Raw genomic sequence first — 23,655 nt, 5'->3', positions numbered from 1 at the left:
ATTTTTTCCTCTAGGGTTGTCCAGAAAATAAGACCTCACACATTTGAACGAAGCCATTCTAAGATTTTGCTTCGCGTAATTGGAAATTGATTTAGTACTCTCTGTGCACATCCGAGGACAGATTTTATGTGACAAGAAACAGATTTGACCCCAAACGAAATGACCAAAAATTCAAAGCCGTTTTTGAAATAATGGCAACTTTCACAAACATTACCGCCGTCAGCAAATTCTGGTGGTTATTCGTGAATACACACATAAATATGGATGCCTGAACTGAATGCCACCAAATTCTTTGCTTTTCCAAAGCTTATTGCCTGTTCACCTTCAACACATGCCAAAACTGTTGCCTGACGCTGGTTTTCTGGCTTAAAAATAAAAATCAAGTCATATTTCCTTTATATATTCTGCAGACTTTACTGTCGATACCCTTCTTGTGCCACAGCCACGCTCTCTGGGAGAACAAGGTCCAGATGGCTTGGGGGCCCCGTCAGTTTCCCTCCACCAGCCACTCTGCTTATCGGCAAGTTCACTTCACTTCAAGGAACCACTGACAGCTCTGTTAATTAGCACCTTTAGTCCTTTTTCTCCCAGACATGGACAACACTAAGACATTCATACGTCTATTAACTCCTGTCCTCTTCGTTGGGCCAGTTGACTTTTCTTTGATATTCTGCTGTGCGAAAATACCAAATTGGTGGAGAATGACAACAATGTTTGCCATATATGTCCTATTTCTGTTTTAAGATAGAATTAAATAAGCAGGGAGTTGAAAGAGGTCAGGAATAAAATAAAATCATACAAGCAATAAAAGCATAAATATGAATAGGAAAGTTATTAGAAACCTGGTGTTTTGATCTCTTTTCGGATTGGACTTTTTCATAGCACAGCAACACTGATGCAACGTTTGAAGCAAACTTTAAGTGAACTTTCCATTACCTCCAGATGTTTGCTGTAAATGCCACAAAAGAGGAAAAATTGACAAACTCATGGCAACATTTTGCAGCAGTTTTCATTTTGACCTCTCTCTTGTCAACATTGACAAAGATACGATTTCCAAAGAAATGGATACTAACAGTGGGACACAATGCAGCCAATAACCTGTCTTTTGAGTCCTCATAAGTCCATCGTCTCGTCATTATCATCACCACTGCCACCATCTCTACACCACCACTGAACAAAAGATCCGCTTTGTCTGAAACCGAAAGCCATGAGACACAGTTCACAGCACAGTGGCATCAGTCCAGGGTCAGTCCAGGGCCCTTGGCCTCTACCCTCAACGGAACTGAGTTCCTGACCTGTTGGCCATTTGTCCGAAGCGCAGGTTCGACCCCGGACAGCCTGCAGAGGAGGAAAATCAAGCCGCAGCTTTGATCTGCTGTTACCATGGATTGGGAGTAATGAAAGTGCCCCTGCTAAATTACAGTGGGGTTCAAGAGACTAATAAATAATCATGTCCACCAGCTACAGGTGACAGCTACAGATCTAGGTCACATTCTGTAATTAAACAGCAAAGATGGTTGCTGAATATCAATAGATATCACTAGATTTATAAGAACAATCCAGCAAAAACGATAATGCTCTGCACCAAACAGGTATAAATCAAACATATTTCATCCAACCTGAAAAACAAACAGTTCTTTCAAGGGTTCCTATCAATAAAAGAATAATTAAAACAGCCATAATGTTTTCCTTTTCTTATTGAGGAATGTTTCAGTTCATTAAAACTATCAGAGTGATCTTGGTCATGAGTGATACGAATATAATTTGGCAATTATATAAAGGATGAATAAAAAGAGCCGGCCATGGGTTTAATCCTCCTGTGTGTTTGAAGTGGTCTGTTGGGGGGCGGGACAAAGGTAGTTGATTGATAGCCACTTGGCCTATAGGGCCGGCCAAGCTTCCTCCATAAGGTCACGTCCTGTCTGGCCCCTGTCCACTGCACACTTCCACAACATATCCGGGGTCTCGGCCCTCCAAGCTGGCTAAAGCACTCAACATACACACACACACGCACACACAAACTCTGTACCCCCTTGGCGCCATGCTGCGGCGGTGGTCAGGGCCTTGCGTGCCATCCAGGGTCTGGTGTGACGGGGAGGGGAGGAAGTATGAGGGGGGTGAGAGATGGGAAAATAGTCTTCAACCAATCACAACCCTCAATCCTCCTTATGGAAAAGGTTACAGCACTCCTCCTCCCCTTCTCCAGTCACTGCGGCTGTAATTTTAGGTCATTCTGTCTTTCACATCTATATTACTCCACACACCAGATGTAAAGTACATAACCTGTTAGCTCCACACCTGGCTGTAAGGATATTAGTCTTCAAGCGACTCCTACAAGCACTCAACCCTACACAATGTTCCTGAAAAGTAGCGGCCACTTTTCAAAGACGCTGGGTAACTCTGAGTGATCCCTGATGAATGGCTCTTTACACAAACTTTTCCACACTGTCCAGTTTGTCAGCCCCGACACTGCGATCACTTCAAACCCGCTCGCAAACCTCCAGAACTCAAACCACGATGGGAGGCCCACAGGAGCTGGCTGGCTTTCAGACTTCTCTGTCTGACCTTGGGCAATGGCCATAGCGCCATCTTTTGGTAGGTACGTGTAGTGGTGAGAGAGGTTGTGTGAAAAGGCATTTAGAAATTTTTCTAGGAGAAATAATACAAGAAAAAAAAAACAGACTTAAACATACGTAACACACATGAAAATAGAGCAATAGTATTTAATGTTAAAAAGATAACAGTGGATTATGCGGCCACAGTTATGCATTAAAAGCTTTTATCAGATGGAAGATATAAGCAGATTATAGCTACTTTTTATATATGGTCTTATAAAATGGAACATATATATATTAAAGAGACTCCTTCATTGATAAGTGGATTATTTAATATTTAATACTTAATATTACAGCCATGGAAATGTCAGGATTAATGTGCTTTACTCCGTCTTTACTGGATCAGTGTGTGTCAAATTAGTGTTCATCACTGTGGGTGAAATTAAAATCAGCCAACAACTAAATAATTCAAACTTTCCAAAGCCTTACAATATCAACCATAAATTATCAATAACGTGAGAATAATCAAATGTGCTTAAAGTTTTTAAAGCGTCCTGAAATACTGTTTAAATATGACTAATAAAATAATTGTTTGGAGTGGCGAGCATCTCAAGAGCTCCGTCTTAACGAGCTTTGTCATCTTGTTATCCAGGATTCGTCTTAAGCTTTCTCCTGCTTCAATATCCACTGATTATTTTGATTTTTTTTTTTCCTTCCTCTGATCTTGGGGAAGACGAATGAAGTGCGTAACCACAGAGAGACAAGAGCGCTCGCAGAGAGTCTGGGAAAACATTCCTTAGACATGGACGGAAGAAGAAGAACGGAGAGATGTGGTAATAATGTTTCTCAGTCTGCTCAGTCCTGTACAGTATCAAATTAAATTTTACAACCTAGATCAGGGTGCAGAGGTATTGCTTAAATTAGGATAAATAAGTTGAATATTATACCCTCTAAGCCAAGTTTTCTGGCTCTCACTCGTGTAGTACAAATGTATGAGCTAACTGCGATTGCTGCTGTGTACAATAACAGATTTGACATTGTACATAATCACACTTACGCTGAATGTGCTCATCTAAATAAGTACAATGATTTTAGCTTAGCTTTACACTGAAATCCCATTAACCCCAAGGCGTTGTCACGATATGGTCAAAGCATAACACACCTCCGCTCTTGCTGTTCATCAATAATGTAAAACAGATGAGGAAGGAGAGACGGACCGGGCTCGGAAAGAGTTCAGAGCATACTGCGGATGGTAAAATTACCAAAAAATAATAAGAAGAGAATTGTATTTAGTGTGAAACTGAATTGACTGGTATGAGAAGTGGGAGAGCATAAGAGGAAATGTGGTAGACAGAGATGTGCTCAAAGTGCTCGGCAAGGCCACAGTTCGTTTTCAGGAGCTGGGATGGGATCTGTGCCAGAGAGGGGTGGAAGGTGTTGACTAGATGCAAACGAGTCGGCCCCATCGAGGAGCGACAGTCAAGCTGATAACCCACTTTCCACCCACCTAGAGAGGACCTCTTTATAAGGGCTTTCTGACGGGGCCCCAGGCACCTGAACATCCCCAAAAATAACCCTCTCTGAGGCCTGATCCAATAGGCTGCGGCTCCATGCCAACACGTTTAACCCCTAAACAACACAACACACGGGAGTCTCTCTTGTGATCTCAGTCAGTCACACAAAAACAATCCTCTCATTTAATGGATGCTTTCTTAATTATGGATTCATTGATTCATTATATGGATTAGAAAATGGAAGAAATGTAACATTTCACGTGCATCTGCAGGATCAAATTGTCAACTTTCAAGAGACTTTGCCAAACTCTGCCCTTTAAGCAACTTCACCACATATACATTCATGTGCAATCCCATTTTTCCACTTTAGAATACACACATCAATCCCAACAACCTCTATTTTCAGAGTTTGCGGTCACAATGACACAAAATATGGAAAGTGTGGGAAGATGCTGTGGGTAATAAAAAAGAAAAAGAAGTGCAAAAAAATGGGAAAAAAAAGAGGCCTTTGCGTGCTGACTGTATTTCATTTTCATGGCACAAAGGCAAGCAGCGGAAACACTGTCTTGCAGCTTGCTTTAGACGTAATAGTCCCTGCTGAAAAGCCTCTTTCCTTTCTCAGAAGGTGCACCCAGATTTACAGCTTGACAGCAGTAACAGATCATAGCAGAGACACAGTTCTCTGGCAATGAAAGATGTTCTTTACGTTACAATTGGCAGGTGGTGCTTTCAGGCCGCATAGTTTTATCAGAAAGCATAGGGTTGGATACTTGAAAATTTAAGAAGGGGATTATAATGAGACAGCAGAACATTTATGTCATACATCTGTAAATCTTAAGTAAGCTTGAATTGCCCCTGACACTTTTAAACCCACAGTAAGTCACTGACATATTAAAATGATCGTTACTGAGGTGTCGAGAATTGGTTTTCTTGGCATTTCAACCTTTAACTGGACATCCCAAAGTAATTATTACAAATGAGAGGGTCACTTAAGCCACACAAGTGAAGGGCATGTCAATCATGCACATGTGATTTGTTCAGCCAAGATGAACACTCGGGTTCAGGAGATCCCAGTTATCACGAATCACTGAAGCACAGAGAGGATTTTAATGGACAAAACATAGTTCGGTATAAAGTGTAAACAAGTATGAGGAAAAAAGTAGAACATCGTGTCTCAAAAAGTGCTTTTTCATTCACAGCATAACTGTTAGTGCCTTTTCTGAACTGCAGTATGTCACACTTCATCATAGAAATTTCACATTTTCAAAGGGTTTCAGATCTGTGTGATCACTTTCCCAATCTGGTTCCTATTCATCTTACTGTAATAATGGCCTCCAGCCAACGCAACCCCAACAGACATTTCTATTTCTAATTAGGACGTTTCTGGCCCCGCGACAGCCCCACTGACTACAGTTCTTCCCTTGTGATCAAGCTAATTTAAGGTTCCCTTTGAGCGTCTGCATGGCAGGTTGTTCCAAACATCTTCATGAGCTGCCTGTTTCCAAAACAAAGCCACAGCACTGTAATTACAATACGACAATAAACCGAGCTAACCAGCAGTTGACCTAACAACATCTCAGCTCCACCCAGTCTGACAGAGCAGCGCTGTGCGACCAACGTAAAAAAAAAAAAAGGATGTCCCATTGAAGATATTCCTCCATTAATGAGTTGTCAGCAGTTTTGAACATAGGAGAACGAAACTCCTGAGGTGAGAGCGGCTAATGTCAGTCATGTTGGCCCTGTCATTCCTCAAGTGGCCTTTTGCCTCGTAAGCGATAGCCTGAGAAAGGGCAGCAATCTTATCATCAGAGGGAGCACACAGAGGAGAGCCAGACTGCGGGGACGGCCGCTCGGGGAAGACAACGCACTCACATGTCTGCAAACAGATAACTGCTTCCATAATGGGTTAATGAGATATGGGAAATACTCTTAATGTATTCCTCATATACAAAATTACTGGGGAACATCGTTTTGGGATTACAGAGCTTTGTATGTTTTGCATGATTGCTGACATGTTCAATCAGATTTACAGGGAGTTATCAGCAGTGTGCACATCTTCTGTCCAACTTTTGCCTTCAGTTTGTTTGTTTAAGGTTTTGGCCGTACACTCTCTACACTATATTCATTTGTCCAAACCGTACCAGGCAGCCGCTGTTTATACTTCATTTCAAAGTGTTCTGAAAATCAACTTGCAGGGAGACCTGAAATGTTTTCCATGTAGGTGCGAGGAGAGATTGTTTTGAAGTGTTTAGGAGTCCGCTCATGAACCACACTGATAGAAAATCCAACCTCAAAGACAAAGCAAACATGGACGACTGAGAAAGCGAATAGAAGTCTGGTTGTTTCTTGAATGAAAGAGGCACTTTGAAAACTTTGATGTCGGGGCACATCCTCCTCCTCCTTCGAAGCACCAACAGGCAGTGTTGGGAGTAGCTTCTTACTGTAATTCCAGTACTTTGGGCAGTAAGTAGTAATGTAACTAATTACAGGGCTTGTACATGTTACTTTCGTCTCATGTGAAAATAGTGGACAACTGCAGAGGACAGCAGACAGCAGATTTTCCAGTTAATCACCACTGGACCTTATGGCAGCACAAGACAGTTCAGGCAATGAGAGCCTGCCTTTCATCACAGTGACTGTAATGTTTCTAATACAAAGTGAAGAAACTCAGTTTCATCAAATATATTTATTAACAATAACAAGTGGAGGAAAGCTTGGTCAACATGCAGCATCATGTGGGTGTTCTTCTACCAAATGCCACTGTCCAACCAAAACAGTGACACAAGATAGCTTATGCTACTGCCCTCTGGTGGTCAGGAGTATGAACAACTGCTATGACTACAGTGATCTTGTCTTGACACTAAAATACTGTTGCTATGTGTACATTAATAAGAGAACTGATGCAGACATTTAAAAGTAATACAGAAGTTACTTCCCTCTTAACTACTTACTTTTAAATGACATTTAAAAGAAGTAACTGGTAAATGACTTATTGCTAATTTTCAGTACTTGCACAACACTGGCAATGGGGAGCAAAGAGCTTTTTCATAAGACTCTGATGAACTGAAACAAATGGGCCAATCAATGGGACCTGGTTAGGCTGAGCAGCACTAATGCAAAGTTTACACAGATTTGTAATTAATGAACTAAAAATCTATGACCAGCGGTTACAGAATGTCCTCTACAGCCAAATACACACACAGGCAGCACAGTCCAGCTGTAACTACTGCCGAGCATTTCCATCCCACTCTTATGACAGCAGCAGTGCTCTGATGCACAGGCTCTTTGGCATATCTCGAGTGGATGCTGTGTCAGTCCTGGGAACCCGAAACAAAGATAAAGCTGCCGTTCCTGATGACTGGAGAGCTGCTGTAGCACTGGAGAGCGCTGGGACGGGGGAGAGGGGCCATCAGATAGACGAGGAGGGTGAGGGATGGTTCCACAGAGGATGGGATATGAGGGGAAGGCAGCCTGTGGCTTTGTATCTCTGCGTGAGGATTAACTGATATCGTAGGCAACGTAACCTCCTTCACTCCAGTTTGTTCTGGTCCCAGATAGTTAGGGGACAGACAGTACAAATGCCCTATCTGGATGTTGTTCTCCACAAATCACTTTTTATAGCTACGCAGCCCGTGGTTTGCTCAGGTGTGTATTTTAGCAATCAGTTGATGCACAACCCCCCCCCCCGCCATTTCCTCCACTCACACACACATATATACATATAGTCTCTTACTTATAGATACTTATTCTAATTACATGTCCAAATACTATAGACATGTAAGGACATTAGCCACTCCAATATTCAGGCTGCATTAATCACTTTCAGAGGGATTATCCTCCGTAAAAGAAATACAAATAAAACAATTTCAAAGGCTTTGTTTGGATATTAAGATGCCACATAATAAGCTCTTTTAGGTCAAAAGTCAAAGTCAAAAAGTCAAAGTCAACTTTACTGTCAATTACACCATATGTACAGGATGCATAGAGGGATCTAAATAATGTTTCTCACACTCCCACAGTGTGTGCAAAAAAATATAAAGGTAAAAAACAGATTTTACTAACTTGAATTGCTTTCTATCCCATATGAAATCTGCCACGGTATGTATATACACTATGTTCATTAAAAGAAATGAAAGTGTCAAAATGTCAACAAATACCATTAGTAATATATACTGAGAAGCTATTTTAAAAAGCAAAGTATGCACAATATTTAAAAAAAAAAAAAAACATACATAGTATACTGTATGCACACATATGATTAAAACGCAAGACCTCTGAACTACATGTGTCCTAATATATCTATATTTGGTTTGTGTTGTTAATATTACAACAATGATATCATCTATTGTTCTAGTTTTCATAATAATGTAGGTTTTATTTTCTCTACACTTACGAGTAACAGGAGAACAACATTATTAGTATCAGAATATTGTGCCAAAATAAATCTGGTATTAATAAGATGTAATTATTCTTGGGATTTGTTTCAATTAATCCAATGAATATTGATACAGCACTGGACAGAGAACTGAAACTTTGCTTATTTTACCCCCTAGCCAGAGGAGCTGGTGTGTATAATGAATTGATGTTACTTGGATGATCCCCACGCAATGAAATATGACAGTGCTCTGGTGTGTGTTCAGTGACAATCTCCATGGTGACTCTGCTGTGTTTGGACCAAATACATTACCTACTATATCTAGCACCCGTTTTCTTCCATCTTTAGCAGCATTCACACAGACGACTGGAAGGCACAAATCTTCACGGAAGAGCCTTGGCCCACGAGTAACTGCAACAATGAATAACCCATGATAGTATGTGCACGTATCATCAAATAACAGCTCGCACTGTAACCACATCCAGATGGGCTGAGCCACTTGTCTCCCTCACTTACATTGGTGTAGTGCTGCTCTTCCCTCTGAGGGCTGCTGTGCATGTGGTCATGTTTTGCACCTTCCCGGCAGCTGAAGAAAAGGGAGAGAATTCTGCTTTGCCGGATGATCGACTGTTGTATCTCCTGCAGGAAATAAATTACATGATCATTTGACATGTGGCCAGAAAAAGACAGTCGGTCGTGATGCTTCTCAGATGTGAGACAACCGGTCCATTATTGATGATAGAAAACCCTGAGTTTAGTATGATATTGATTTTTTTTTTTAATTATTATTCTGAAAAAAAAATTTAAAACTTCAACCTCTGATACTAAGAAGAGGCAAAAAAAGACATAATAAAAAATAAAGCATAAAATGTCAGATATCGAAAGCAAGATTTCAAACAAATGATTAAAATGTCAATTATGCATACTAAAATTAAACCATGACATTCATTTTATAGCACAGTTGAATCATATTTAATACCACTACTAAGTTTTTTTTTCCAAATTATTTTCTGTAGTAATCCTTTACATTCCAATGTTACAGATGTTTATGGATATATTTCTGATCATTGTAAGTCATGATTGACACCTGACCTGAAAAATAGACCAAGCATGAAATTCTGTTTTGTATGGCTTTGTTTAGGCTCCTAAACTGAATCTTGATACTAATGATCAAGGCATGAATTGTCTCAGTGACACTGCATTTCTCAATATACATAAACCGTCTCAATTTTGCACTTCTTCCCCTGAATACAGTGAAAACACGGCTGTCTTGAAAACTGATACTGACACTGATACACTTGCAGTGCTTGTTTTCCACCAAAAGAGTGCAGCATCATACCTTATGATGATGCTGTACTGTTAAAATACAGCAATTGCAAATGGAAATTAAAAATTGAAAAGCAGGAAATATTCAACTCACACACACACACAGAGAGAGAGAGAGAGAGAGAGAGAGAGAGAGAGAGAGAGAGAGAGAGAGAGAGAGAGAGGGGAGGTGAATAAAAGTTTTGGACTGTGTAGTAAATGAGTGGGTGAACTCAGTTTTAAGAACCTAATATTTCCATTAACACCATCCACTGCAGCACAAAATGGGAGCAATCCAGACTTTACACCAGCAAGAAGAAACAACATATCAACAAATCTGAAGGCCGAAGACAGTGACGTCAAAAAGTCCTCCAAAGCCAGTGGTTACCCAAACTGGGTTTTCATTAAAATAGTGACAAAATGTTCAAAAGGACACCAAACAGAGAAAGCCAGACCATACTTCTCCTGATAATACAGTCTAATGGAGCCATTTTGCCAAGCCATATGTCACCAGGGTCTCTCAGACCTTGAAGACCTTCTTCCAGACACAAGATTCGCATCATTAAACAGAGGGGGGAGACTTCAGACTCCCCTGTCTGCAGACACATCATTGTGGATTTCTAGCACTCTAACTTGACACCATTTACTACCTGGAAGAGCAAGCTCGAGCACAGAGACTTGCCTCAGAGTTGTCCTCAAACAGTCCCCATTCACTTTACTTACTGTGTTTAGATGCATTCCAGATGTCTTAAGTTGATCCTTCATCAAAGTCCTTCAAAGACTTGATATAACCTGCAGTAACCTCCTAAAAACGGCCTTACCGTATGAAACTTAAAAGACCAGTCTTTAAGATTTAGGGAGATATATTTGCCGAATATGGCCGAAATGGAAAATATCATTCAGAAGTATGTTTTAATTAGTGTATAATCACGTGAAAATAAGAGTAGTTTTCGAGAAAATGTTTTCTTTACCTTAGAATGAGCTTGTCACGTCCACACCAGGTGCAGGCCCTCTTCCGATTTGACCGCCATTTTGAGCAGCCATGTTTCTACAGCAGCCCAGAAGGGACATGAAACACTGGCTGTATATGCGTTTGTCGCGTTCTTCGCGAGTTTCACGGCCACCGTAGTTTCTCTCCATGCATGGAGATGACGGGGTGAGGTGGCGGTGGGAGGGAGGGTGGTAAATCAGTTGGTTGCAATCTGAGACTTCACCGCTTGGTGGCAGGGGAGGGTTAGTAACGCGATTTAAGCGCGCACCAAAAAAAAAAAAAAAAAAAAAAAAAAAAAAAAAAAATGGAACAAGCACTGCTCATGATCCTTGTTTTGAACCGTACTTCTGCTCTTCACTCGAGCCCCTAATCTACTTTTTCTTCGTCATTTAGTCTGCTCTACATGTAGGCATTGTGCTAGGAAACCTATGCTGCACCAGATTTCTCCACTTTTAAAAACTTCTCCTCTTCCTCCACCAGCTCATGGAAGTTGCTGTACTGTAGATGAGGTAGTAGTAGTTAGCTAGCTAACATTAGCTATGTTCATTTTTCATGTCTAATGTTAATCTTTGATGTTATGATAATGACATTATCTTGTACTTAGTGATAAACAATCAACACGACTTTGGAAATAAGATGTTCACAGAAGAGATGAAATTGTCATCACAAACTGGACTATAGAGTTTGAAAATGTGGTTGTTTACCAGGCAGGGAGGACCAACCACAAGGTGGTATTTGTTGCATTATGGGAAATGTAGGATCCAGCATATTGGGAGCTTTACACATACTGGCAGGATATGGTAAGGATATGTCGGCCTCTGCTGCTAAGATTTCGCTCGGTCTTTTTTTAAATCCCCCAACTTTATGGAAATGGAACATTCAAATAAATGCAGTACCTCTTTAATAGGATTAATTGCAGTAAAATGAGCCATAGAGGAATTGTGCGTGAAAGACACACTTTGCCAAACAAATGTACCAACCCACACATCACATCATTCAAAGTGTAACTGAGTGAAAATGAAGACAACATGGAGCACTGACTCATTCATATCTGTATTCTGCCAACAGTGATTAATGTGTATAGACATATCTGTGTACTGAAAAACATTTCACTGCCAACAGGAAAATGCAAAACACTTAACTTTAGAGTTCAGTAGGCCACGATGTAAAAAGATGAATTTCATCTCTACAGTCTAGAAATGCTTTCCTCAACTCCTTTAATCCACAGTCATGAAAGACTGCATCAAATCATTTCAGGTGGTTTGGGAAGATAAAAGACGCCATTCGGTCCCTCGTGGTGTCCTCCATCTCAAACCATCGTCCCTCCGTGTCAGTTCTCAGTCTGCGTCCTCATCAGAGTCTCTTCCTCATCTTCCCCTTCTTCTGACCACCCCGTCCAAACCCTGACTTCTTAACCTCTCCGAGGAACTGTTTGTTCTTGGCTCGGAGCTTCTTCATGCCTCCGCTCTGCAGGAACTGTTGCTTCTGCTTTTTCTTGCGCTGCTTCAGGATCTGCTGGTTCGTCTTCAGCTCTGAGCGGACTCTGCGGCCACCGGGCGTATTCTGCTGCCCCGTGGGCCTCTGGAAGTTAGGGCTCTGGGCGTTAAGACCTCGCCGGCCACGACCACGACCACGACCTGGGAGACGGACAATACACAGGCAAGGATTATGAAAACAAATATTACTTATATTGCTTGAGGGTGGTCTAAATTTAAGGAATATTTTGCCATTTCAATACCACCTTCAAATCTATTCATTGCACAGATAAACAGATTGATAGTGTACTTTATTGATCCCCTAAGGAAATTCAGTTTCCCCCTGCTGCCAGTCATTGTGCTAAGCTAAGCTGTTGGCTGTAGCTTCATATTTAGGAGATAATATGAGAGTGGTATCTCTATTCTCATATATTTCACAAAATATCAAATGATATTGATGTTCTCCTACCTCCTGCCGGCCTCCTCTGTCCTCCTCCTGTTTCTCCATCTGAGCCAGATCCTGCGTCATCCACCCTGTATTTTTTCTTCCACTCCTCGTAACTGACATGCCGTTAAGTGATACAACACCTGAACAACACGGCTGAACGTCGTCAGAGTGAGAGAGAACAGGAAGAGCAGTTAAAGTAACCGAGTACACAAAGAGAGATTTTGGTGGAAGGATACAAATTCTTCTTGTTCTTCTTGTTCTCGATGACCTGACCGCCATCTGTTCTGATCTTCTTCTTCTGGTCCTCCTTTCCCGTTTCTTTCACGAAGCGCTTCCTCTTACGATCCCTAAAAGTGACACAGAGACACTGAATTATGGTGTGAAATGGAAAACTGAGAACCAAAACGCGTCAGAAAGAGAAGAGACACAGATTTAGAGTGGATTTAAATTTTTACCATTTCATCATGTTTTTGTGCTGGTTCAGCCGCTCTCCCTCATCTCCCATGAGGTCCAGGACAGCCGAGGAGGCCTGCTGTTCAAAAGCAGTGCCCTCTCCGCTGAGACTTAACCTAACATCACACAGAACGTGAGCCACACAGATAACACATTTTAATCATGATGTCATTTTTCCCCCCGTTAAATCTCAGTGGTTCCTGCCTCACCCTCTCTCAGAGTTGAAGTCTTTGGGTCTGTAGGGGATGTAATACTCCTCATCTTTGCTCAACTGTTTGCTTCTCTTCTTCTTAGGCTGTTCTTCCCCATCTTCCTGTAGGCCTCTCCTTTTTCCACCTACCACAGCAGAGAACACCCCCTGGTGGAGACATTGAGAATTACATGTCAAAAAATGCTGCCGTGCTTGTGCAATTATCGTGCCAACAAATTACTATAAGTAATTTTCCAAGCAATACTGCCAAACAGTTTACTCATTCAAAAGTCTCAATTGCAAAGCTTTGTTGCTTTTCTTTATCTTATGTCATAATATGCTGAACATTTTTGTGTTTTGGACTCTGACTCTCTTTAATAACACAGAGGAATGAGAGTTTCTTGCCTTTAGATCGACCTCTTTGCTTATGGAGGATGTGAAATCCTCATTGTCAGCGGCGGTGGAGCTGATGGGCTGCTGCAGCTGGCTTTCTGCAGCCAGGCTGTCTCTCTGTCTGTTGAATTTGTCCACCAGCCGCGTGTCTTTGGAGCGTTTGCTCCGCATCACCTCGCTGGCCAGTGTCTTACTGCTCGAGTTGATTTCGAAGATAGTCTACAAGAAGACGGAAGGATGGGTTAGCAGGAACTTACAGCACTGTGAAATATTTGTATGATTATCTACTGCAACTCACTGATTTAGATTTGTAGCCTTTGATGGCATCAACTATCTGAAGGCGCTCTAGTTCCATTTTCTCCATACCTGACCCTGAAAAGAGATTAATAAATGAGATTAATTGAATGCTGTTACCAACAGCTTCCTGCGCATCATCATCATCACTGTTTTCGTCACAGTTCCCCCTCTTCCAAACTGACCTAGTAATGGATGGACAGCAATGCTGGACACATCCGTGCTTTTGACCCTTCTGATGGACTCAGGTGAGGGGTTCGGTCGAGATTTCAGATACTGCTTGTAGGCGTTCTCTGAGACCCGATGCAGGCTCTGCAGGTCCTGGGAGTTTTCGTGAGCTGTGATCAGATGGGTACTTTCGTCATCCAGGATGCTCTGAGGGACACGACCAAACACACCGTCTGAATCTGGAAGAGGACAGGAGAGGTTTAGATGGCGGACAGTGACAGCACAGAGGCAAAGACTGTGACCAGCAGCCTCAGAAGTGTAGCACCCCAATCCAAAGACCTGGCCGGTGTTCTGCAAAGCTTACCTTCTGTGCCTTCAGGTGTGGCGAACTGAACAGGCCTTCCAAGAAAGAGGTGAAGGTCATAGACATAAGGCATCTCATCTTGACAAATCATACTGTAGGCTGTGCCACTGCGCCCAGCGCGTCCCACACGGCCTGATGGGAAAGAGACAAGCAATGACCAAATAATCCTTATTTATCACACCAGCTTCATCAATTCTTCCCCCAATTAAAATTTCTTAATGTCTTAATTCAGCATATAAGCCACTCACCAACTCTGTGCAGGAACAGTTTGGCCTTGGAGGGGAAGTTGTAGTTGATGACGTTATCCAGCAGAGGGATGTCTATACCACGAGCAGCAACATCAGTCACAATTAGCACCATGGCCTTCCGATGCACAAACTTCCCAATGTTGATCTTCCTCGCAGTCTGATCGAGGGAACTGTAGATGTAGGCACACTCCACGCCTTCTACAGACAGCAGCTGGAGACAAAAGAAATTAAATCAAAGCTGATTTTTTAAAAAATATGAGGAAAAATACACAGAAAGAGAGATGTATGTTACCTCCTTCAGGTACTCCACGTGGTGTTTGGTGGCTGCAAAAACCACAGTCTGCTCCTGAGGCTTCACTACGTTCCTCAGCAGATGAAGCAGCATTGCTGCCTTGTCATCCACACGCAGATGGAAAAATGACAGCTGAGGGAAGACAGGAGAAAGATTGAGATTTTCTCATCGTTGGACAGACATGAAGTGAGGATTTAGCACCAAGATTTAGATGCATCATGCACCTTTATTCACGTCTGAATAATTAATGTTGTTATTTTTTAGGGCTTTCTCACTCATGATGTCGGTAAAACTAACCGTGTCCTTTCTTTACCTTAATCTGGTCACTGAGCTTAGAATCCACATCCAAACGAATCAATACTGGTTCAGTCAGACCTGGAAATATACAAGAATTTAATGTATTTAATGTATTTAGTCAGCTTAGGTCTTATCATGAATATTATTATGATGATGATGATCTTAAAAACATCATGATAGCAGCGTGTAAAAAAAAAAAAAAATCAGTTCTCACCAGCTCTGGCAAACTCCACCAGCAGTTTGGGCAGAGTGGCAGAGAACAGCAGAGTCTGTCTGATGTCTGGAAGCCTCCGGATGATCTCCTGAAGCTGCTCGGCGAAACCCATTTCAAACAGCCTGAGGGGAGGAAGAGCGCCGGCACATTCACACGTCGTAATTCAATCCAGGATGTGAAATGAAAATGACACCTTTAAATGCACAAACTCCATTTCTCACCTGTCAGCCTCATCAAACACCACGTACTCCACATTTTGCAGCTTCAGGTTCATCTCCTTGATAACGTGCATGAGACGACCAGGGGTACCGATAATTCTGAGGAGCAAAGCGCAGAGATCGGGATTAAAACATGCAGTGAACGGATGGGGAGAAACAGCGTAATCAGTCAGAACTACAAGAAAACACTCACATGTCAGGATTTTCATGAAGAGCAGCAAACTGATCATCCATTCTGGGAAAAGAGCAGAGACATTTACAATCATTCCAGGGTTAAAGGACGATGGTGCGGATCTCAGAGTATAACAGAAAACACAGGAATATAAAGACGTCACACACCTGTCTCCACCAAGGATCAAGGCAGTTTTGAGGCCGGTGAATTTTCCCAGCTGTAACACCACAAAGGAGGGAAAGAAACATCAGGGACAACCTGTGTTCTCCACAGACGCAGCAGATTAACTAAACCCTGATTAAAGAGTTGCAGCATCCAGAAAACACAGCTTCATGTTCAACATTAGCCAACTTCAACACTCAGTCTGACCTCTTTGGTGAACTTCATGGTCTGCAGGGCCAGCTCTCTGGTGGGGGTCAGGATGAGGGCCCTCGCTCCTGTCTGGGCTTGAGGGGCCTTCAGCTTCTCAAACATGGGCACGAGGAAGGCAGCGGTTTTACCACTGCCAGTCCTAGCCATGGCGACCATATCTTTGCCATCCAAAATCACTGGGATAGTCTGAAGGAGTGAGGAGAAGGATTGGGCGTGAAATACTGTGCTGTTAGAAGACAAATGTTTGATTATGGGATCCAGAAGGGGTGCTGACTTACTCTTCTTTGGATTGGAGTAGGGACTTTATAACCCTTCTTCATAATGCCTTTGTATACAGGGTAACTGAGACCTGAAATCATAAATAATGTAGTTCAACAGCATTGCCTCTTCAGCTCAAAAGAATACATACAGGTAGATTTACAATACTGTGAGTAACCAGTGGACATGCAGCCCTATCTGTGCACTCTTCACTGGGTCTTACCCATGGACTGAAAGCCTCCAGACTTCTTCTTCTTCTTGTTTTGGGCTCTGACCAGCTGCCTGGTGTCAGGCTCCACATCTGACAGGCAGTCTGACGAGGCGGGGAACCGTAGCACTTTCCTCCCTGGCTGTGAGTCCAAGAAAACACGATAATAACTTGTTAGCGACATGAAAAATTGATGCAAATTTATCCATGTAAAATGGATGGGTCTGAATTTATCTTGAGTTTCTTCTGATGTAAGGAGGCGTTTCCTCAGGATAATTCCGACAAGATACGCTAAAAGTAGTAATGTACATGACATATGATGGATGTAGACTTGAATTAATGGATGGCACACTAACAGCTTACTCATTTCATTGTACCAATGTTAATGTCTCAGAATAAGTGTAACTATAAAGTGACAGATGAGGTGACAACTACACCCATGGTACACTGAATAGTATGTAGAGGGAAATATGATATATAATCCATATAAATGACTACCCAAACTGTTATGAAGTCAGCTACAAGCCAACTTATATAGGTATCACACATAAAGTATTAAGGGGGCATCCGGATTTGAACCGGAGACCTCTTGATCTGCAGTCAAATGCTCTACCACTGAGCTATACCCCCTACTACATGAGCTATCCTGCTCATAATACAAAAAGCCTCCAGCTGCTACTGTCGATTAGCATGAACCGTAAGTTGTGTGTATACATTGTGTTTATATATGGCTGAGTACGTTGTTGTAAAGTGTTGTTCCTTACAGAATCATCGTCTTTCACTTCAGCAGCCAGCTCAAATTCTCCGCTGTCAGACTCAGCCTCCGCTTCCCTGTTGGCTGTGTATCTCTTCTTCTTCGTCAGTTTCTTCTTTCTCTGCGCCATCCTGAAGCTTTAACGCTCCTCTAAGAATGCGGTCGGAAACTTTGCTGTGCAGATTATGAAACAAAACGGCACCAAACTCCTGTTCAACGAAGCTCAGGACATCTCAGCACATAACAACACGGCAGGCAGACATATTGGAACACACGTGTGAGCTTCCTCTGCTTCTTCTTCTTCCGTTTTCCGCTTTGCGTGACTGCTGGTATGTTACTAAAAGCTCAACATCGCCATCTACTGCCTCTAGCTCGAGGTCCAATCAGCGTACTCGCTAATAATCTACAATTCTGCATATTTTACTCCACTTCCACTTCTTCTTAGGCCATTATTTTGTAGGCTGTGTAATTTCTATTATCTTTAACTCTTTACATCGTCTTAAAACGCAGTGTCTGATGTAACAATATCTAATTTTCTGACAGAGGATGCAGAATTGATAAACTGTACTTCAAAGCCAATTATGCAGCAGCTAAATCGAACCATATAACAGCATTTTCCGGTCTTGCTTTTTCCATCCCCCTCAAACCCCAAATTAATATAACGAATTCAGTGAAGACTAATATTTTGTTTGAAATTCATAAGCCTTGGTGAACAGGAAGCAGAGGAGCACCATGCTGTCTCATAAGTTGCAGATTTCAGGCTCTTTTGGTTCATCTTTTGAAAATATGCACTCAAGATCTCATGAGCTTTTTTAATTTCTTGTCAAACTTAATTTAATTAACAGTCGAAATCAGTTTTTACAAGCATGGAGTGACATAATCTCTAAGTTTCATCACCCATTGTTCATCCATCTATTGCAGAAAATCTAACCAGGAGAGATGCTCGGTTCGCATGTTAATTGTAAAGAAATTACCTTTTGCTGGCTCTTCACCTGATTTATCAAAGAGAATATACAGCATCTCCCTCACATTATATTGTGTTAGCACAGACTTCTCTTAGCGGACTCTTTGAATATTAATTACACCCTTTCGCAGTAATGTCTCTGATGCAGGTGCTTTATCCCTCTTCCTCAGACAGAATACATAAGTTCAACATCTTTGTTAATACACCTTGATAATTTTCTGTTTCCTTTGAAGCTAAAATCAAACTGAATCTGAAGTTGTATAACTAAAGGAAACACTGACAGGTCATCTGCAAGCAAAGAGCACAATAAGCATTATTTGTCTTATCAATTAAATGAACTGAATCAACTTTTACTGGGATTATTTCCCTTAGTAGCACCTTTATCCATATTTATTCCCATTACATGATCAAGATGTGTAATTTCCACATCTTTAATGCAAGATTTGACAAGAAGAACTGGCAAGTTAAGTCTTGCAGTTTGAGGAAAATGAACAAAGCTGTTTCATGACCTAAAGTTGGACAGAGTTGTATATCTCAGCCTCTGCAAACCCATGACGTGTTAATATAATAAATAATATATAATAACTGGAAATATTTTTAGGCATGCACATATGAAAAGCGTAAAAATTCATGGTGTCAAAAAAGATGATACGAGCGCCTTTTTTTTATTGCATAACTTTTCATGAAGTGACTGCATAGGACATTTTGGCAGGCAAAGCCTACCAATCCCTGCAACAACTGTCACACTTATGTTACTGGAATCCTGAAATATTCTCCAAGATTTCTCCAAAAACATAAGCTTGGAGAATCGTTAAGTTTCAGCAATCATTATGCACCATGCTAATTTTATGATTCTGCTGTATTTATTACACACGCTCTGAACTAAACAAGTCATTGTTTGAAACAGTGTTAGTATTAAACACAAAGCCGCATTTTATCATTCCTTGTCATGTCATCCCTGATGACATAACAAAACAGAGCTCTGCCTCCATTCATAAATATTACCCTGCCGAAGCTTAAAACTAATCTTGCACGACCAGTTGAATCTGTAAGGGGATCAAATGTGAGTCTCTTACTTGAACTCTCATTTTGATTTTGTCTAAAACGGTTTAGGATAAGGGTTTGGTCAAATTTTTGTCCTTGGGAGCCTCTAATAATCCATGCATTCACTTCTTCTGCACATTGATTATTGGGCAGTTTAAATGTCAGTGATGTATCCCACATGCAGTTTTCATTTGAATGTGAGGCCAGCTGCTGCTCAAGAAAACAGCTGCCCCAAACATCAAAAACCCAGATGAGCTCTGAGGTGTACAGTGTGTTATTCATTAGGAGCCAGTATCAGGGAAAGCTCTCCACTGTGTTTTCTTCCTACTTTTTTAATAAACAGTGTTTTTGTTTTAATCTCATGTGGTTTTTATGATGTGTAACATTAATGAAAACCAGGATATAAAGCGTGGATTTGATTTTGGCAAAAGAAAAGAAGAATGCACATTTTCTATTGGTCAGTTTATCTACAGCTTACATGACTTTTTTTTGCATTAGTTCACAACTTTCTGTTGTTTTTAAGCAGCCACGGTTAAATTTTTTAAATCACCGAGTGGAAATGTGTCCTTTGGATGATAACACTGACACTAATATGGCAGCCAAAATGTGTAGTGCACTGTTTGAAGTCAGTGGGCTGATATACAGTAAATAAGTCAACACCATGGCAACAGCCGGAGCTAATGCCATTCATATTCCCTCACAGAGCCTGGCTGCGGTGGCCTGGAGCCAAATCTGTGCAGGGAGCTGAGAGGGATGCGGGGTGTACACGCGGGCAATAGGTGCAGGAAGCCACCTATAGGATCCGCTTTTGTTCTTATAGATGATTTAAGTGATAAAGCCTGCGGGGATAAAGATATGAAGCTGGCAAGGAGGGGAAGGTTGTGGTGGTTTTGACTTGGCATTAAAATAAACAGGGTGTTGGCATCAGTGTGCTCTCAGGTCAGCCTCCAAAGCTCCTGGCAGTGTCTTAAATCTCAATTTCCCCACTATGTCAAGCTCTAATGTTGAAAACATGCTCCTGAATCACTGCTTCATCTCCACATGATGCGGTTCAGGCCGTTTATTTTCTGATGCTGCTTTGTTATTTATGAGGCTGGGATTTTAATGTTTCTGTCGATGTGTATCATGGCATATGAAAGAAAATACAGCAGCGTGCAAGCATCACTTACAAATCCCGTGAGAGCCCTGTCATTGATTTCACAAAGTGTAATGATAAGATCTGCAACAGACAACATAGATTTATGAGGACTTGATGAAGGCCATGCTAAGGTGCATCCTGAGCTATATGGGACTTAAAGTGGAGTATCTGATCTTTCAAAACTCTGTGGTGTAACAGTCATAGTTTTAGATCAGTAAGTGGTTAAAATAGGACCTGAATGAAAGTCATTAAGAAAGCAGATGTCAACATGTCTCAGGTTGTATTTTCATAAAGATGTTCTCCTGCAGAGTGCGTATGTGTGCAGCAGATGCTGCCTCTAAGCCTTGGAGATTGAGGGGAATGTTTAAATTAAGAGATTATTGAGCTGATGGTTTGTAAAGTTAAGCTTTTAAATGGGGGTAGCAGTTAAATATTCTTCCACTCTATCTGTGTCGATTTAATTATTTATCCACCGCTCTTTAAAGGGCTGCCCATGGGTTCACTGGACCCTTTAAAAATAGTCCAAACATCCAATTAGCATTGCAAGTGATGTGCTGCAACATATCAGGCAGGCATGTCCCTCCAGCAAGCCTTCAAATGCTGGTTTGATTTTCCATGCCAGACGCTGTACATCCAAGGGGCAAATTAATCTCAGAAATCTGATAACAGCCCCTCAAAAAGTCAGAAATGGCTGAATGAGAGGAAATATCAGCTTTGGAGTTGCATCCCATGAAGTGATTAAATCCTAATCGTGAAATGCGAGTTTTACTGTGAATGTTGAAACTGCTGGTGAAGTGCTGTTTTAAGGCCTGTAATACATATTTCAACCCTGAGACAACACATAGTCTAAACTCAGACCTGTGTATGGATTTCAAAAATATGAGAAACAAATCCAGTTGTGCATCAAGCTGATGCCAATACTCAATACTTTCTGCAGGATATGCTGTGGATCAGCAACCAGTGTGCATCATGCAGCTGTGAGTAACCTGGGTGAGGATGACAGTAGGTCTCAGGGCAGTTGAAGAGAGGGTCAAAGCCTGGTCTTGGGCTCACTGAGCTGGCATGGCACTACGAACGTGATAGTGCCACCCCCAGTGACAGCAGCAGATGGTGAGTGGACCCCTGGCTTTACCCTCAGGGTTCCTGGGCAGGGAGACAGAGCAGCCATGCACAAAATACAAGGCCACTGATTGGACTGTGCCTCTTAAGATGCCACAGGCTGATAAGATGCTGAGAGGAGCAGCGCTTACATGCTTGAGAAGACATATAATTACGTTAACCCGGTAGTTTCTCTGGACTCTCCACTTGCTTATCAAGGCATTGCAGCTTATTAGGTCAGCAAATGGGAAGTCTCACAAGGGCATTGGCTGGATTGCAACCCATAAAAAATTTAGGAGGTGTCAGTAAGACTCATTTTATGATTTTCGATGTAAAAGATCATAATTTGCACAAAAGAATATTGGAATAATCTGTGCACCAACATTACAAAAATGATCACATGCAAGGAATGGATCAATTACAATATGGCCATGCATTATTAAGTTATGTAAAGCAAAAAAAAAAAAAAGCATTGTTTTCTATATTGAGTGCATCCTCAAAGAGGAATTCATGTTGCAAATGAATGCATTGAAACCTGAATAAAAATGCTGGGGACCATAATTTAAAGGGCCATGAAGCAAAATTCAGAAGTGCTTACTTTTCAAATGAAGCTAAGCCTTTCGCTGAGACGTCTCCTTTGCTGTATAAGGAGAATCCGGCTTTGCACTCCCTTTAGTGTAAAACTGCAGAGGCACATACATCCGGTCAAACTTTCAATAACTTGATATTCTGGGTGCTAAAAGGCAGTTTCCCTTCAAGGCTTCAGCGGTTAATCTTACAGCCACTGCCAGCATTAAGGCGATAATCATGGGACATGTGACAAAAGCACAAAAAGTTTCCCTATAGGGAAGCGAAGGAGACCCCTGAGGATTTCTCCAACCAGTCAAATTGGTGGGGCATCAAAGTCCCTGAAAGTGAAGTCTCAAATCTTGCTGCTCTCCATGTAGTTTCTAGACTTTTGTTTTGATTTAGCTACACATAGCCTCCAGGATATCTTTCCATGTTGTAGAGTATTGTGGACAAACACTACTGGATTACTGCTCATTAGCTCTGCAGAGAACCCACTGGGCTGTGGTTAATACACGAGACTTAATGGCCATTTCCAGTCTCATCTCCTTTGCATGTTTAGGGGAGTGTTATATGCGATGACAGATGCCCAGAATTAAAGCCCACAGAGCAGAATTAACTTTTCATGTATTTTCTCCTCACATCCTTGTTGTTTCTTTTTGGTCCTTGCTTGCACGGCCTGGGGCTCGCTTCTTCTTCTGGTGTCTTAATTGCAATTTCATCAAGAATTTAAAGCCATGTTGCCTTCTCTATTCTTGTCACTGTCACTCTAAACTAGCCACCGCAGGGGACTTCAAGGGTATTTAAAGCAGCTATTGTGTGTCATAAGATAAGTCAGGAGCAGCTTGGGAAAGACTCACTTTCATCATTGTAGTACTGCCGGACCTCCTCTTCCCCCTTCCGAATCCATCCTTCTCTCACTCTCTCTTTCTTGGCTTTATCACTCAAAGGCTCAAGCAGCTCAGCAGAATATAAATGAATAAGGGCTGTAAGATGGGGAAAGAGGGAAAAGGTTGAGACAAAAATTGCATGCGCACATCAGCACTGGGACTTTTACAAGGACTGCTCTTTTATGCTTCACACCACTCAGTTTGGTTGTGTTGATGCAATATGAAAATTTCACATTATAGATTCACCACCCGTGTCTGTGACAAATGGGAGTCGTAAGACGCTGAGTTGTGTGTGTGTGTGCAAGGGTGTGTGTTTTTGTGAGTGTGCATGCCGAATATAATGTTCCTTTGAGAATTAGTGGCCTATCACTTAAGCTGAGGCTTTTATTACAGAAA

The 23,655-nt window shown here is 41.7% G+C and overlaps 1 protein-coding gene and 1 non-coding gene across 2 annotated transcripts; both read right to left on the bottom strand.

Annotated features, from left to right (window-relative positions):
- Positions 1-11,625: 11,625 nt before the first annotated feature.
- ddx54 (DEAD (Asp-Glu-Ala-Asp) box polypeptide 54) lies at positions 11,626-17,863 on the bottom strand. Its single transcript, XM_076757241.1, has 20 exons — positions 17,569-17,863; positions 16,820-16,946; positions 16,617-16,687; positions 16,336-16,524; positions 16,134-16,183; positions 15,988-16,029; positions 15,798-15,893; positions 15,577-15,698; positions 15,379-15,440; positions 15,066-15,197; positions 14,774-14,984; positions 14,526-14,657; positions 14,179-14,400; positions 13,998-14,071; positions 13,712-13,918; positions 13,326-13,474; positions 13,119-13,232; positions 12,900-13,010; positions 12,685-12,776; positions 11,626-12,377 (listed from the first exon to the last, which is right to left on the bottom strand). Exons 1-20 carry the CDS (start codon positions 17,686-17,688, stop codon positions 12,094-12,096), a joined length of 2,607 nt encoding a protein of 868 aa, XP_076613356.1. The 5' UTR covers positions 17,689-17,863; the 3' UTR covers positions 11,626-12,093.
- trnac-gca (transfer RNA cysteine (anticodon GCA)) lies at positions 17,363-17,434 on the bottom strand. Its single transcript has one exon. It is a non-coding gene; the product is annotated as a tRNA-Cys (tRNA).
- Positions 17,864-23,655: the final 5,792 nt, after the last annotated feature.

The sequence above is a fragment of the Chaetodon auriga genome, chromosome 19 (assembly GCF_051107435.1).
Source record: "Chaetodon auriga isolate fChaAug3 chromosome 19, fChaAug3.hap1, whole genome shotgun sequence".
Taxonomy (NCBI): Eukaryota; Metazoa; Chordata; class Actinopteri; order Chaetodontiformes; family Chaetodontidae; genus Chaetodon; species Chaetodon auriga.
This window is presented reverse-complemented; position numbering and strand designations above follow the sequence as displayed.

What these genes read in the sequence shown, in the direction of transcription:
- ddx54 (XM_076757241.1), bottom strand. Translation starts at nt 17,688, where the DNA reads ATGGCGCAGAGAAAGAAGAAACTGACGAAGAAGAAGAGATACACAGCC. An exon ending in GGTGGAGTTTGCCAGAGCTG is followed by an intron (nt 15,441 to 15,576) that starts GTGAGAACTGAT and finishes GTATATTTCCAG; the next exon opens with GTCTGACTGAACCAGTATTG. An exon ending in AGCTCAGTGACCAGATTAAG is followed by an intron (nt 15,198 to 15,378) that starts GTAAAGAAAGGA and finishes GTCTTCCCTCAG; the next exon opens with CTGTCATTTTTCCATCTGCG.